The sequence below is a fragment of the Meriones unguiculatus genome, chromosome 21 (assembly GCF_030254825.1).
Source record: "Meriones unguiculatus strain TT.TT164.6M chromosome 21, Bangor_MerUng_6.1, whole genome shotgun sequence".
Classification (NCBI taxonomy): Eukaryota; Metazoa; Chordata; class Mammalia; order Rodentia; family Muridae; genus Meriones; species Meriones unguiculatus.
In genome coordinates this window covers 11,382,793-11,396,941 of record NC_083368.1, presented here as the reverse complement: position 1 = coordinate 11,396,941, position 14,149 = coordinate 11,382,793, and the positions used below count along the sequence as shown (strand labels likewise).

General features: G+C 39.6%; 1 protein-coding gene across 1 annotated transcript; it reads left to right on the top strand.

Annotated features, from left to right (window-relative positions):
* Nucleotides 1–6,054: 6,054 nt before the first annotated feature.
* On the top strand, nt 6,055–6,972 carry LOC110558430 (vomeronasal type-1 receptor 90-like). Its single transcript, XM_021653314.2, has one exon. The coding sequence runs from the start codon at nt 6,055–6,057 to the stop codon at nt 6,970–6,972; it is 918 nt and encodes a 305-aa protein (XP_021508989.2).
* Nucleotides 6,973–14,149: the final 7,177 nt, after the last annotated feature.

The following is a 14,149-nucleotide window of genomic DNA, read 5'->3' as shown; positions in this document are numbered from 1 at the left end:
CATTCATACTCTAAAACTTCACGGTAGGACCCTGAGCTCCATTAATTTCTCAGTAGACCTCCTAACGCTTTCCTGTGAGTGGATCCAGGCTTCCTTCCAGCAGGGAGCACGGCTAGCCAGCAGGCAGGCACAGCGTTGGAGCTGTAGGTGAGCACTCACATCTGATTCACAAGTTGTAGGCACACAGACAGACACTGCAATCTCTTAATTATAAAAAATCTTCTGTAATTCAAGTAAAGGGAAAGCAAAGAGCAAATCACAAACCGCATACATTGGCATAGAGTATATAGTACCATTCCAAAGGGGAGTATAGTAAAAAAAAAAGACTGAAACCCAATAGTGCAAAGTTCAAATCCTGCATCCCCGTGTCTAAAGTTAAAGCTTTTATTGGATTGCTCTTGGGTTTCAGCTTTGTAAACTGTAACATAGTCGCTGTTGGGCTGGTTCCATATCCTGTCTGCTCCCCTTTGGCAGGTATTTCATAGATCTGGCATCTCTAGCACCTTGGGGTCTCCAACATAACCCAGGCTTCACCTCCATAGATTCACAAAATGGCCTCTCAGGGGCTCCATGGAGTGACTTTCCTCAGTGGCCATTCATGCCTCAGTGGCCATTCATGCCTCAGTGTGTATGTGGAGGTTAGAGACCCATTTGTGTCTCCACCTACCGTGTGTGTCCTTGGGATTGAATGTCAGGGATGAAGCTCGGTGGAGGATGGATGTTTTTACTCACTGATCCATCTTGTCTGTCCAAATATCACCATTTAAAAATCAGATGAATTTGAATTAAGAGAATAGCCAAGGTGTCAGTTATAATTAGTCACAATTATACTTTGTGATCAATTATAAAAAGGAGATCATTGACAGTTGTGAGTTGTCAGTTTCCTTTTTTATTTGAGTATACGATATGAGCAATCCAGTTAATGCAATTACCAGAGTTGCTTAAGGAGTGGGCATAGAAGAAGGTCCATAACAGGGCCTGGAGGTTTATGCTGACACTGTGGAGGAGGGAAGTGTTCCATCTTCCTGGTAGAGAAACGCAGCGCGATCATGTCCTCAAACTGGCCATGTCGCAAAGGACAACCTTGAAGTTCTGACCCTCCCATGGCTACTTTCTGGGGGTAGCCATTGTGTGTGTGTACATCACTGTGCTGGGTCATGTGTTGCTGGCTTTGAAACCCAGGATTCATACTTTCTAGGCATGCACTGTACCAACTGAGCCACATCCCAGCCCCACAGTCTATTTTCTGCTGGTTGTACTGTTGCTTTACCTCACCCCTGTGCTCTCTGTAAGAAAGATTACTTTTCCTAAGTGTGTTCGGAAGAGGTGACATCTTTGTAAGTTTAACAAAAGAGCTGTTAATTACTGGGTGAGACCCTGAGGTCACCATGAATGTTTTGGAAACCGGAAGGATGCCTTGGAGAATCTAAAATGTTTTTCTACTTCTTTTAAATGGGATATTATTGTTGTTACTTTTGTTTTGTTTTTTTTTTTTTTTCACAAGGACTGGGATCAGCTAATCCACACAGACAGATAGGTCCTGGGGAGAATAGGTCACACAAGGGAAACCCAGAGCTCAGCTGTTCCTACTTCACTGTTTTCCTGGAATTAGGGAAGTTCACTTTTCCATTTCATGGTACCACTTTCTAACAACCTCACATTCAGAACTACCTACTTCAGATGACATGATAATTATGTATCTAGAGGGAGATGAGCTAATCACGTTTCTTCCATATAACTAATTCTCAGGGCCTCATTCTACATGGATGCTTGTCAAAGGCCCAGCCTGGTGAGTGTTTCTTTATTTCTTCATTGAGAGCGAGAGCTGCAAGTAAGTGGAAGAATGAAGCGGGGTGATTGGAGAATTCTATGCCTAGAATTTTACTTTTGAGCTGTACTGTATCATAAGCAAACACAACAGATGCTTATGCACAGAAATATGAATGCAGTGATTTACAGAAGAACATAGATTTCACTTAATATGATCTCAGGATATTATATCTATGACAGTATAAGGGGCCTATTGGGAAGAGCAGAAGGTCTAGCAGAAGGATGGATAGAAACAAAAAAGGCTAATAGGGTGAAGACGATCGATGGATATTATATATTGGATGAAAATGTCATGTAACCTGTAACTTTTCTTTTTACAATGAATGTACACAATAAGTATGTAAAAAGTAAACCCAAATGGACTATTTTAACCAGCATACCTGATAATGCATTATACTAAGCTTGTACTCTAATAATTTTAAAAACATTTTAAAAAGCTAGTGTCAACTGTGTAAGTTTTCCATCCCTGTCACAAAACACTTGAAATAACTTAGAGGGTGAAAAACAAAGAACATACATTTATTGGTTTTTAGGAGAATATTTATAATGTTGATACATTTGAATTTCATTTTGTAATTTTTCAATTTACGACTTTTTTCAAGTTAACTATACGCGTCTATATGAACTTAAGCTAGGAATATCTAACAAATATTAACTAATTTAGTGTTTCTTAGTAATTTTCTATTCTGCTAAGTTTGCATATACTTAGGAATTCTTAGGAAAGTTACAACTCATGGCCTAGTAAAACATCAGATGTTCTTAATATTGTATAATACGTTTTTTTAATTATGTAGATTTATTTATTCTATTGCAATGATTTCTAATAACTTAGATCTTTTCTGGGTATTTCAAAAATATCTGGAAATCTCACCTCACTTATTTATTACATCTTTGTAAAGTTAGTCTTACAAAAATATAAACTGGAAAAAATCTCAAAAAGTATTTTAATTAAAACAAGTTCAGTTTTACTATTTCAAGTTTTCTAAACCAAACCTTGTAAAAATGATATTGATGTGATAATGAGTAAGCTTTTCATTAGCAGTGAGGAAAATATTTGTACTTCTCGAATAGTATAAAAATTTTTAAAGTCAAATCAACCATGCTTTCTCTAATAGTTACAAAATACAATACAATAAAATACAATACAAAAAATGCCAAGTACATTTAAGTTTAGCTGATGATTATCGCAAGTTCATTTTTATTTTGCTGGAATATGGTTTACTTATTTACAGTAGATTAAAATAGAAGATGAAGGCAAGTGTACACAGTGTCACACCCCTATGACCCCAGCACTTTCAAGGCTAACGGAGGAGAGCCACGAGTTTGACTCTAGGTTAGACCTATCTACCTATCACACAGGAAATAAAGCAAAATCAGATAATGCAGAAAACAGATAATGCAGGATTAGGAAATTTATGTCAATAAGGGGAACAAGATAATGCCGTTAACTGTCATTAAGCCACTGGCCAAAGAGAAACACCACCACAAAAACAACTGATAGAAACATGAGTTTATGTTTGCAAGAATTACAGAATTTTCAGTTTGTTTTTGACTAGTTTGCATTAAAAATCGGTACAGATAAACCAGGCAGAACCCATGGATCTGACCAAGTCAACCAGAAAAGAGAGGGCACACTCTCCATTTTTTAATGATCACTTTATTTCACAAACATGTTTTATATAACTCTTACTTTTTCACTCCCGAGATGTCCAGGTATCCCTATTAAGAGCCCTGGCGCACGCTGTGCTATTACTCTGTTCTCAGCAGTCCAACACACACACATCTTTCCGGTGAACATTTCTCCAAGCTCACTCTATGCAACCTGTGATGAGTCTCTGAGCTTGATTGCTTCCCCACAGCCATGGCAGGGGCGCTTCTGCTGCTGCTTCTTCTCAGGGGAGCTGGCTATTAAGTGTGAGACAGAACACTCTAGTCAGCATCTGTGAGATTCCAATTACATCTGTGCTGAACTCAATTTCCAAAGAACAAGTCATGCATTTAAATTATTAAGAGTACCAGATAATAGCTATTAATTGATACCTTATTAATAAGTGTTCAGTATTTATTCCTGCTGTCATTATCCATTTTATAGATGCTCCATGGAACTAGCTTGGGTGGCAAATATCTTTATCTTCTGAGACGCCTGATGAGTTATGAATGTTGCCTACAGTGGCCAGTCCATCAGGCAGCACCACGTATCTCCTCCCCTGAGTAGTCCCATTCTCACCATACATTCATAAGACTGTCCTAAAATCAAATACTGTGATAGTGAGGGGGAAAGTGATTTTTCTTGGAGGAATGTAGAGCTACGCACGCAGCAGCTCTTGGTCTCTTTTGTTTCAGGTCTCTTCAGACAGCTGCCTGCACACTGCTTAGTCTTGTGTCCCGGGTCAATTTAATAGTGATGGCTTCTCTACTATTATAAATGTTTATGGGCACACTTTGGGTTTTATTAGTTACAACTAAATTTTACAGCTTTAAGTAATGGAAAGCCAAAAACATCGATAACTGCAACATCCAGTGTCTGTTCTCAATGTACCCAGTGTTTTCACATGATCCTGAGTGGCCCCGAATTTCACACTCCTACAGTGGGTATATTGTTAGTGAATGCCCAGCCTGCCATAGTGGGTCCAATTCTCCTTGGCACTATACTACTTTGTAGACTCTATCCGTGATGTTTTCTTTTATTCTATGACTTCCTGGTTAGAATTACATTAGAATAAATCTTTTGATTTTTTTTCCTCTTATGAAACTTTCAGAGTTATCAAATAAAAGGTGTCTGATAAACAACTTAAAATTAAATTTAAACAACTTGGATTGATGTGCAGACCAGTAGCTTCAGCACACAGGAGGTAGAAGCATAAGGAACATAAAATTGAGAACATCCTGGGCTGCATAGCATGGTTGAGCCCTCACCAGCACAAAGCAAACAAGCAAACAATACTCAGGGCTTGAGGGCATGCCTCTCTTTTGTTTTAGAGTGCTTTTCTAGAATGTGCAGTAATCTGATCAGGGAAATGGGAAAGAGGGGGCACCTTAGGAGGGGGAGGGAGAAGAAGGTAGGAAGAGGGTAGAGGGGAATGGTAGGACAAGGGATCTGAGAAGGGAGATGGAAAAGGGGGCTCCGTAGGGAAGTAGAGGGAGGTAAATACAAAAGACGGTGGGAGGAAGGTAAAGGGAAATAGCAGAATACAATTGATCTGATGGGGGAATCAGAAAATGGGTGAGGAGAGCCTTACGAAGGGGGAAGGGAGATAAATACAGAACATATAAATACAGAGGTAGATAGTGAAGTAACAGCACAGATGGCTGAAAAAGCTGTAAAGAATCACTGTTAACTATCTACCTCTCCTCTCCCTCAACAAAGGAAAGAAATATAGTGTTTATCTTGATAGCTGAGAGGTACTTCTTTAAACCTGAGGCAGTCTCACCTACCTCAGGTTTAAATGAATGGGAACGAAACTGGGAGGCATTTAGGATAATTTATAACCATAATTAACAGTTATGCAATTAATAGGCTGTGGAAGTAGACTAGTGGTCTCCAGCTGCATCTGTATTTTTATTCCACATCTGAGAGATGTAAGATTTTTTGGGAAAAGAAACATAGAAATGGATGAAGAGAGAAAAACATTTTGCTGACTAAAATAGTGGGATTATCATGAATTATCACTGTGACCCCTTTAGAATTATGCATCAAAACATGGATAGTTACAAAAATAAATCATGGTAAAATTATGGAATAGGAGGCTGACTTACCTGACTTTTTGAATTTCTTTTTTTAATTTTCCCCCATATCAGCATAATTTTTGTTCAGTTGTACAAAAGTGATTAATATTCTGTACTCTTCACTGTTGTTTTAGGTATTAACTATAAAATAGGGAAATTTAAATCAATAAAATTGAATTTCTAAAATAGGAGGGCCGGGTGTAATACAGGCACATAAAATGCGCCTTTTGTATAGAATGTGACTGTGGATGCATTTATTATCTATAATACGCTACATTTATACAGGTAGATACGGGGAGAGGGATGTAGGAATGCAGGAAAATGTCCTGTGAAACATCAAAACTTAAAGAGACAGGTTAATCAAGAATAAGTAGGTAAAATTGAATGATGATCTAGACATACTGACCAGTGAATCACAAGTTTGAGGTATCTATGATCTTTTTCAGATATATGAAATATGCTTCCTCTGTGCTGTTAAGATGAATACACCTTCCACTCATGTCTTCATTAGATAATGTCCTTTATTTCCAAGCTGGTCTTGCAGTCCTAGCCAATATATGTCTTTTTTGTTTCTACACGTTCATAATCCTATGTCACAGACCTAAGCTTATGGATCTGACATATTGTCAGCTGGCCTTCGTTCACCTCGTGATGCTCCTCACGGGAGGGGACATTTGGCTCATAGACATATTTGACACACTGAACGCTGAGAATGATGTCAAATGTAAGGCAACCTTTTACATACACAGGGTGCTGAGAGGCCTCTCCATCTGCCTCACCTGCCTCCTCAGTGTGTTCCAGGCTGTCACTCTAAGTCCCAGTACGTCTTTGTTGTCAAAATTTAAGCAAAAACTAAAAAAATACATGATCTATGCTTTCTTCTGTATTTGGTCTTTCAATTTGTCCTTCAGTAGTAACCGGATCTTCTATGTGGGTGGTTTTACCAATCTGAGTGATGCCAACCAGATGAAGGTCACTAAATCCTGCGTACTCTTCCCCATGAACTACATCGTCGAGGGATTGATTTTAACCCTGACAACTTCCAGAGATGTGTTTCTTGTAGGAGTCATGCTGACCACAAGTGCATACATGGTAATTATCCTGTTCAGACATCAGAAGCAATGCAAGCATCTTTACAGCATCAGCCACCTGGGAGCGCCCCCTGAGAAAAAGGCCACCCAGACCATCTTGCTGCTGGTGTTTTTCTTTGTGATCACATATTGGGCAGACTTCATCATCTCATTCACCTCAGTCCTATTATGGATGTACGACCCAGTCATCCTGGTGGTTCAGAAGTTTGTGATGAAGGCTTATCCCACAATTACCCCATTAATACAAATCAGTTCTGATAATAGAATAATCAATATGCTGAAAAACATGCAGTCAGTGTGCCAGCAGATTATTAAAAAACGGTAATTTTTCTCTTTAAAAAACAATTTATTTCCTTTTCTTTATATGTATTGTATATTGAAGGGTTGGTAGCTGATTGGTGCTTTTTTCTTTTGGTAGTGTGCACGGTACCTTTCAGCACTATGAACAGTAATCCATAGACTCTAGATAGACAACCAGCATAAATTTTTCATGATCAGTGATTAACGTAGGTGATGTCTTTGGCAATAAAGCCTTACCACCAGTTTGTGAAGAGCAAACAATAGCCTTGGCAATAGTCTGGTTTCTTGGAGGTTTCCATAAGGTGCCTTTGGCCAACATCTTGGTAAGATATAACCCATTCCTGGTACTGGAAGCTTCATGTGGTAATAAGAGTTGTTCACTGGGGCTCTCTATTCCCTGATATTTAGTGATTTCATTTAAATCACCTGTGTGTGTGTGTGTGTGTGTGTGAGCTTCTACTGTATTAGGTGTCCATAAACTCCTCAAATGTTCCTTAGTTTCGGCCATTCCTCCCTGTATTCCCTTTCATGCTCTCATCTTCCCTCCCCCTCCTGGTTTGATCCTCCCATTTCAACCTCCACCCCGGTTCATCCATCGATATCTATTCTATTTCTCCTTCCTGAGAGGAGCCATCCCCTTCCCCTGCCGTGCTGTTTTTATTTTGTCTCTGTAATATGGTTTGAAATGAAGCACTGTGATACCTTCTGTAACGCTCAATAGGTATAATATAAATAATTAGTTCAACTGCGATTCTGCAAGTCTCATATTCCTCCGAGAACATTGAAATCAAACTAACTACATTATGAAATAATCCACGTGTTAGCAATGTCTCATTCCAAAGGGAATGAGCCTGCCTGCAGATGATGGTACAGTCTTGGTCTCTAATCCCCAGGGCTTCCATTGTGATAGAATAGGGGCCTGCTAAATTTCCAAACAGGATCCCTATCTGCTACAGAAACCTCAGGTAAATTGGATCTCAGGTAAATCTTTGGCCCAAGTGGCAAAGCAGCCTCCACACTGCAGCCTGCAGAATGGACCCACTGAAGATTCTTATTATATTCCAGCACCATTCAAAGCTTGCAGTTGTCCAAATGCCTTTGTTTATGGCTGGAGTAAAGCATCCAAGTAAGGGATGTGCTGTTCTCAGAATCCGTATAGGTCCACTAAGTGTTCACTTTCTTGGAAGTAGGAGGAACCAGGAACAGCAACCTTTCCATTTTAGAAGGAATATTTCTACATGCCCCACACGACTGGCATCCTAGAAATTTCAGTGAGGCAGAATATTCTTGATTTTATTTGAAATCATTTTCCATCTTCTAATGTGCATGTGTTTTATCAAGTCCAAGAAGGCTGCTACTTCCTGCTAACTTTGTCCAGGAAGCGTAATGTATCAATACATATGGAACAGCATGATACCTTGAGGAAGAGATAGGGGATCAAGATTCCTTTGAAGTAATTTATGATACAGGGCTGGAGAGTTTATATACCTTGAGGTAGAGGTATAAAGTTGCACCGCTGGCATTGCCGGGAAAAAGCAAATTGCTTTTGGTGGTCCATATTAACAAGTACTTAAAAAAATAGCTTATGAGGTCATTATCTGTTTAGCAGGTATCTGGAGGTACTTTAATCCACTCAAGTGAGGAAATCACATCTGGTACAGCAAGTGCAGTTGGAGTCACTTCCTCACTAACTTCATCATTGTCAACAGTCATTCTCCCTGAATGAGCACTCCATCATGTAAGTCTCCATATGTTTTCTGTGAGAATAAAATTGTTAAAGTGAGATGTGGTGGCAACCATCACCTCTGCATCTTTCAAATCCTTGATGGTGGCATTGATTTATATAATCCCTCTGGGAATGTGATATTGGTTTTGATTTGCCCTTTTACTTAGTTAAAAGAAAAATCACTCCAATGGCCTCAATTTGATTATCTCAACCATAATAGCCCTCACACAGCAGGTGAGGGAACATATGTGGGGATTCCGCTGTGAATGAAAATTCCTGAAGAGAAAATGTGTCTGCCTCTGAACAAAATACTCCTGGAAGGAGTCTGTTTTTAGAGACTGGTAGACTTATTAGATTCGCGGTACTGTGGAGAGATTGGAATTTTGTAAATTCAGAAGCTAACTATTTTGCCAGAGGGCCAATAGTTAACCCCCCTGGAACAGCCATACTCTCTATCTGAACTAACACCTTGTAATAATAAGTAAGAAACCTTCTTTTGGATTCTGTTAATTCTAAACATCTCATGATAATACATAAAAACCTATTAGAAGTGGAACACTAGCTTCCACCAATCCAAGAGCTAAGAGCGGCATTGGGTAACCTTGAGCTTATAAAAAAGCTTCTCCATCTCGATGTACCCCTCCAATGTCTCATGTTTTTTAAACCTGTCCTGATTTATAATTGTCTTTGTTCTGTAAAACTATAAATGTATGTAATTACCTCCACATTGGAAAACAGAATCGTGGAGTAACCCGAATCTTTGTTACTGGGCCATGGTTACTCATACACAGTCTCGAATAAACTGAGTCTTACTCACTTGGAGTGACAGCTGTTTCTTTTGCCGAAACCTCCAATTTCTAAGACTATATCTTAATTACACATTCCGGGATTGTGGAAATAACCACAGCTTGAGTTTTGGGCCCCACTGTGAATCAGATCTTAGCCAGAATTCCATCAATCACCTGAGATAGAAGCTGCAGCCCTGCCCTGCTGGCTCCTTTTGCCACTGTTGGGGCTTCAGTCCAGGTAGTAGGTCTTGAATAACAGTATCTATCTGCTTTCCAGGCCTTAAAGCCTCCAGCTCCAGGGCTCACTTTGTCCTCTGTGATTTCCTCTAAGACTTCTGGGAGAGAGCTCATTTCCCAAGCTCAGGATGCAAAGGATGCAGCCATGGCTTGAAGTTACAGCTGTCTTTTAGAGTGAGGGAATCAAAATGGCTTCCAGGTGTCTATAGGGAAGGTCCCATTCCCGTGGCCTGAGCCTCCGGTTCTTATTCCAACTTCCTTTAACTTCTACTCTATGGTACTTCAGTCAGTGTGGCCTGTGCATGCCACAGTAACCTTCAGAGCCACTGAGATCCCCCAAACACATATGTCCTGAACCTAATAAATTCCCTTTATTCACTGAACACAGGCATTTCTTCTCAGCAGGGGCTGCATGGCTTTCCCTATGCCATCTTGGTTATGGTAAGCCCTTCCTGGGCTCAGACACCTGCCTTCAGTGTCCACTGGGCTTCTTTCCCCAGGACATTAAGGGCTTGTCATACCTACTGCTTAATTAGTATGTACAGGAGCTCCAGATCAACACCCTACCAGGTCTTCTTTCTTCTCCTCCACCCTGCCTCCCTACATTCATTCCTTCATTCAAATCCTATGGCCTGCACTGCACTGTACTCTTACTTTTGGTGCTATCCTGTAGCCTCCCCTACTCTGCCAAGACCACCCTTGGCTTACACATACTGTCACTTACCTCTTCATCTGCAGAACTCTTCTTGCAGGCCCTGGGGAGCATCGGGTTCAGAGATATCAGCTTACCAATCCCAGTGTGCTCACATGTCCTACAGAGTGGATAGCATGCAAATCTCTGCTAAGATACACAAACTCATGGAGATTTAACAATTCATTACTGAATAATGACTGCGTCAAAGAAGAAATCGAGAAATAAATGAAAACTTCCTGGAACTAAATTGAAATGAAAATACAGCAAAACCTCCCAGAGACGTTGAAAGCAGTCTTATGGGGAAAATGTAAAAATTTGGAAAAACAAGAATAAATTAAAGGCAAATCTAGTAGACAATTACAAATAATAAAAATCAGAGCAGAAGTCAGTGAAATAAAACAAAGAAAACAGTACAAAGAATCAACAAATCTAAAAAGCTGGTTCTTTAAAAAATCATGAAATTTGCAGGTAAATGCTGGGACCTAGAAAGGATCATCCTGAGTGAGCTGTCCCAGAAGCAGAAAGACACACACGGTATATACTCACTCATATAGACATAACATAGGATAAACCTACTAAAAACTGTACATCTAAAGAAACTAAGCAAGAGAGAGGACCCTGACTAAAACGCCCAATCCCCATCCTGAAAGGCAAAGAGGTTGGACATCAGAAGAAGAAGAAAACAGGAAACAACCTAGGAACCTGCCACAGAGGGCCTTGAAAACCTCTGCCCTGCAGACTATCAAAGCAGACGCTGAGACTTATGGCCAACTGTTGGGCAGAGTGCATGGAATCTTATGTAAGAAATGGGAAATAGTAAGAGCTGGAGAAGACGGGAACCACACAAGGAGAGCAACAGAACCAGAAAATTTGAACACAGGGAACTTCCCAGAGACCCATACTCCAACCAAGGACTATTCATGGAGATAACCTAGAAGCCCTGCACAGATGTAGCACATGACAGTTCAGTGTCCAAGTGGGTTACATAGTAATGTGAAGAGGGACTGCCTCTGACATAATCTGATTGGCCTGCTCTTTGATCACCTCCCCCTGAGGGGGGAGCAGCCTTACCAGGCCACAGAAGATGACAATGCAGCCACTCCTGATGTGATCTGATAGACTAAGATCAGAAGGAAGGAGAACAGGACCTCCCCTATCAGTGGACTTGGGGAGGGGCATGCGTGGAGAAGGGAGAGGGAGGGTAGGGTTGGGAGGGGAGGAGCGAGGGGCTTATGGGGGGATACAAAATAAATAAAGTATAATTAATAGTAAAAATAAATAAATAATATAAACAAAATTGACATATCATTGGCCCAACTAACAAAAAAAAGGGGGGGGGGAATCTAAATTAACAGAATCAGAAATGAACATGGAAGCATCAAAGAAAATACTTTATCATGCTGTAAAAAAACCTTAAAGAAATGGATGTATTCCTAGATTCAGCCAAATTATCAAAATTAAACCAAGAAGAAATAAACAAAATAAACAGACCCATAATAAATGAGGAGATTGAAATAATAATAAAAAGCCTTTAAGGTTAAAAAAAATTAAAACGGTCCTGGACCAGATGGATTCACAGAAGAATTGCACTAGACATTAAAAAATTTACACCCAGTCCTTTTCAAACTATTAAAAAAGAAAAAGAAAAAGAAACAGAAGGAGCCCTCCCAAACCACTTCTAAGAAGCCAGTATCACGCTAATACCAAAACAAGGTAAAGACACAATAGAGAAAAGACAATTACAGACTAATATCCCTGATATAGACTCAAAAATACTCAATAAAATACATGCATTCAGAATACAGACATGTATCACAAAAGAATATACAACATGATCAAGTTGGCTTTATCCCAGAAACGCAGGATGGTTCAAAAAACACAAGTCAATAAATGTTATTAACCACTAAGTTGACTTAAAGAGAAAAATCACATGATTATCTCAACAGATACAGAGAAAGACTTTGAAAAAAAAAATCCAACATGTCTCCATGATAAAAGTCCTAGAGAAGATAGGGCTAAAGGAACATACCTCAATCTAGTAAGAGCTATATGTGAGAAACCCCAGATGACATTATTCTAAATGGAGGAAAGCTTGCAAAAATCCCAGTGAAGTCAGGAACAAGACAGGAATCTCATTCCTTTTCAACACTTTGCTCAAACTACTAGCTGGAGTATTAAGGTAAAGATGGAAATTAAAGGGATATAAGTAGAGAAAAAGACTAGTCAAACTATCCCTATTTGCAGATGACATGATAGTATACATTAGAAACCCCAAGAATTATACCAGAAAACTTCCAGGAATCATAAACAAATTCAGCAGTAAAACTGTGCAAACCAATAGCTTTCTAATTCCCCAACAACAAACATACAGAGAAAATTATAGACACGAACCAATTCATAATAACACCAGGGAAAATAAAATCTGCATGAGTAAACTAGCCATGGATATGAAGGATCTCTACAATGAAGACTTTAAATCTCTAAAGAAAGAGATGAGAAAGACAAAAGGAAATGGAAAGACATCCCATGCTCATGAATTGGTAGAATCAACATTCTTAAAATGAACATTTTACCAAAAGCCATTTACACATTCAATGCAAAAAAACAAAAAACAAAAACAACAAACAAACAAACAAACAAAAACAATCAAAATTTCTGCCTCATTCTTTGTGAAAATAGAAAAAGAGCTATCCAAAAATTCATATGGAACCACAAGAGGCCACAGAGGTTGCCAAAACAATCCTGAGCAAAAGGATTAATGCTGAACAGATCACAACTCCAGATCTTAAGATATACTACAGAGTCATGGTTGTAAACACAGTATGGTCTGTATTGCTGGGCTTGAGGTTTAGTTAAGACATGGAGACATCCCTGTAATTTAAAGCTGTTGGCCTTTGCCTTGAGCTAGCTACTAACTCGACTTCTCTGGCACTGTGTCTCCACGTGGTTCTCACTGCGTACCTCCCTGATCCATTCTGTCTCTCTTCCATCTTCCTTCTGGTTCCCTGTCTCCCTCTGCATCCTTCTGCATCTCCTGCATTTTTCTTGCATCTCTGCCAGCCCAGAAGTCCCATCCCCATACTTCCTGCCCCAGCTGTGGGGCAGCTCTTTATTGCACAAAAAGCCTCATTCCAGCCTGAACCAATCAGCATCAAGACAATGTCCAATCCATCTCTTCTGGGTTGCCCTTTGGCAGGTGAGGAAGGACAAGCATTTACAAATAGAAAATCAGTAATGGGCCGTAGAAATTACAATACCAAAATCCTGCCAGTACTTGGCTCTCTGCAGAGACACACATTCTCAATATGTGGGAAGGTCAACCCAACAGTCCTGGCACAAAACCAGACATGTAGCCAATGGAAAAAAGTCAAAGACCCAAACATGAGCACAAATTAATTTCAACAACTTCATATTTGACAAAGCTGCTAAAGACAACACGGGGAGGGGGATCATCTTCCATAAATTCAATAAATGACGCTGGGAAAACTGGACAGCCACACGCAGCAACAATGAGATTATGTCTGTCACTTTTTGGACAAAAGTAACTCCAAATAGATCAAAGACCTAAATATGAAACCTGAAATACTGAGAAAAAAATGGCTAATAAATATCTCAACAAATGTTCATCATTCCTAGCAATTAAGAACAGGCAAATGAAAACTTGCAGATTTTGTCTTAGCCCAGTTAGAATGGCAAAAATCAATGGAACAACCAACAACAAATTCTGGAAGGGAAGGATGGGAAAAATGAATCTTTA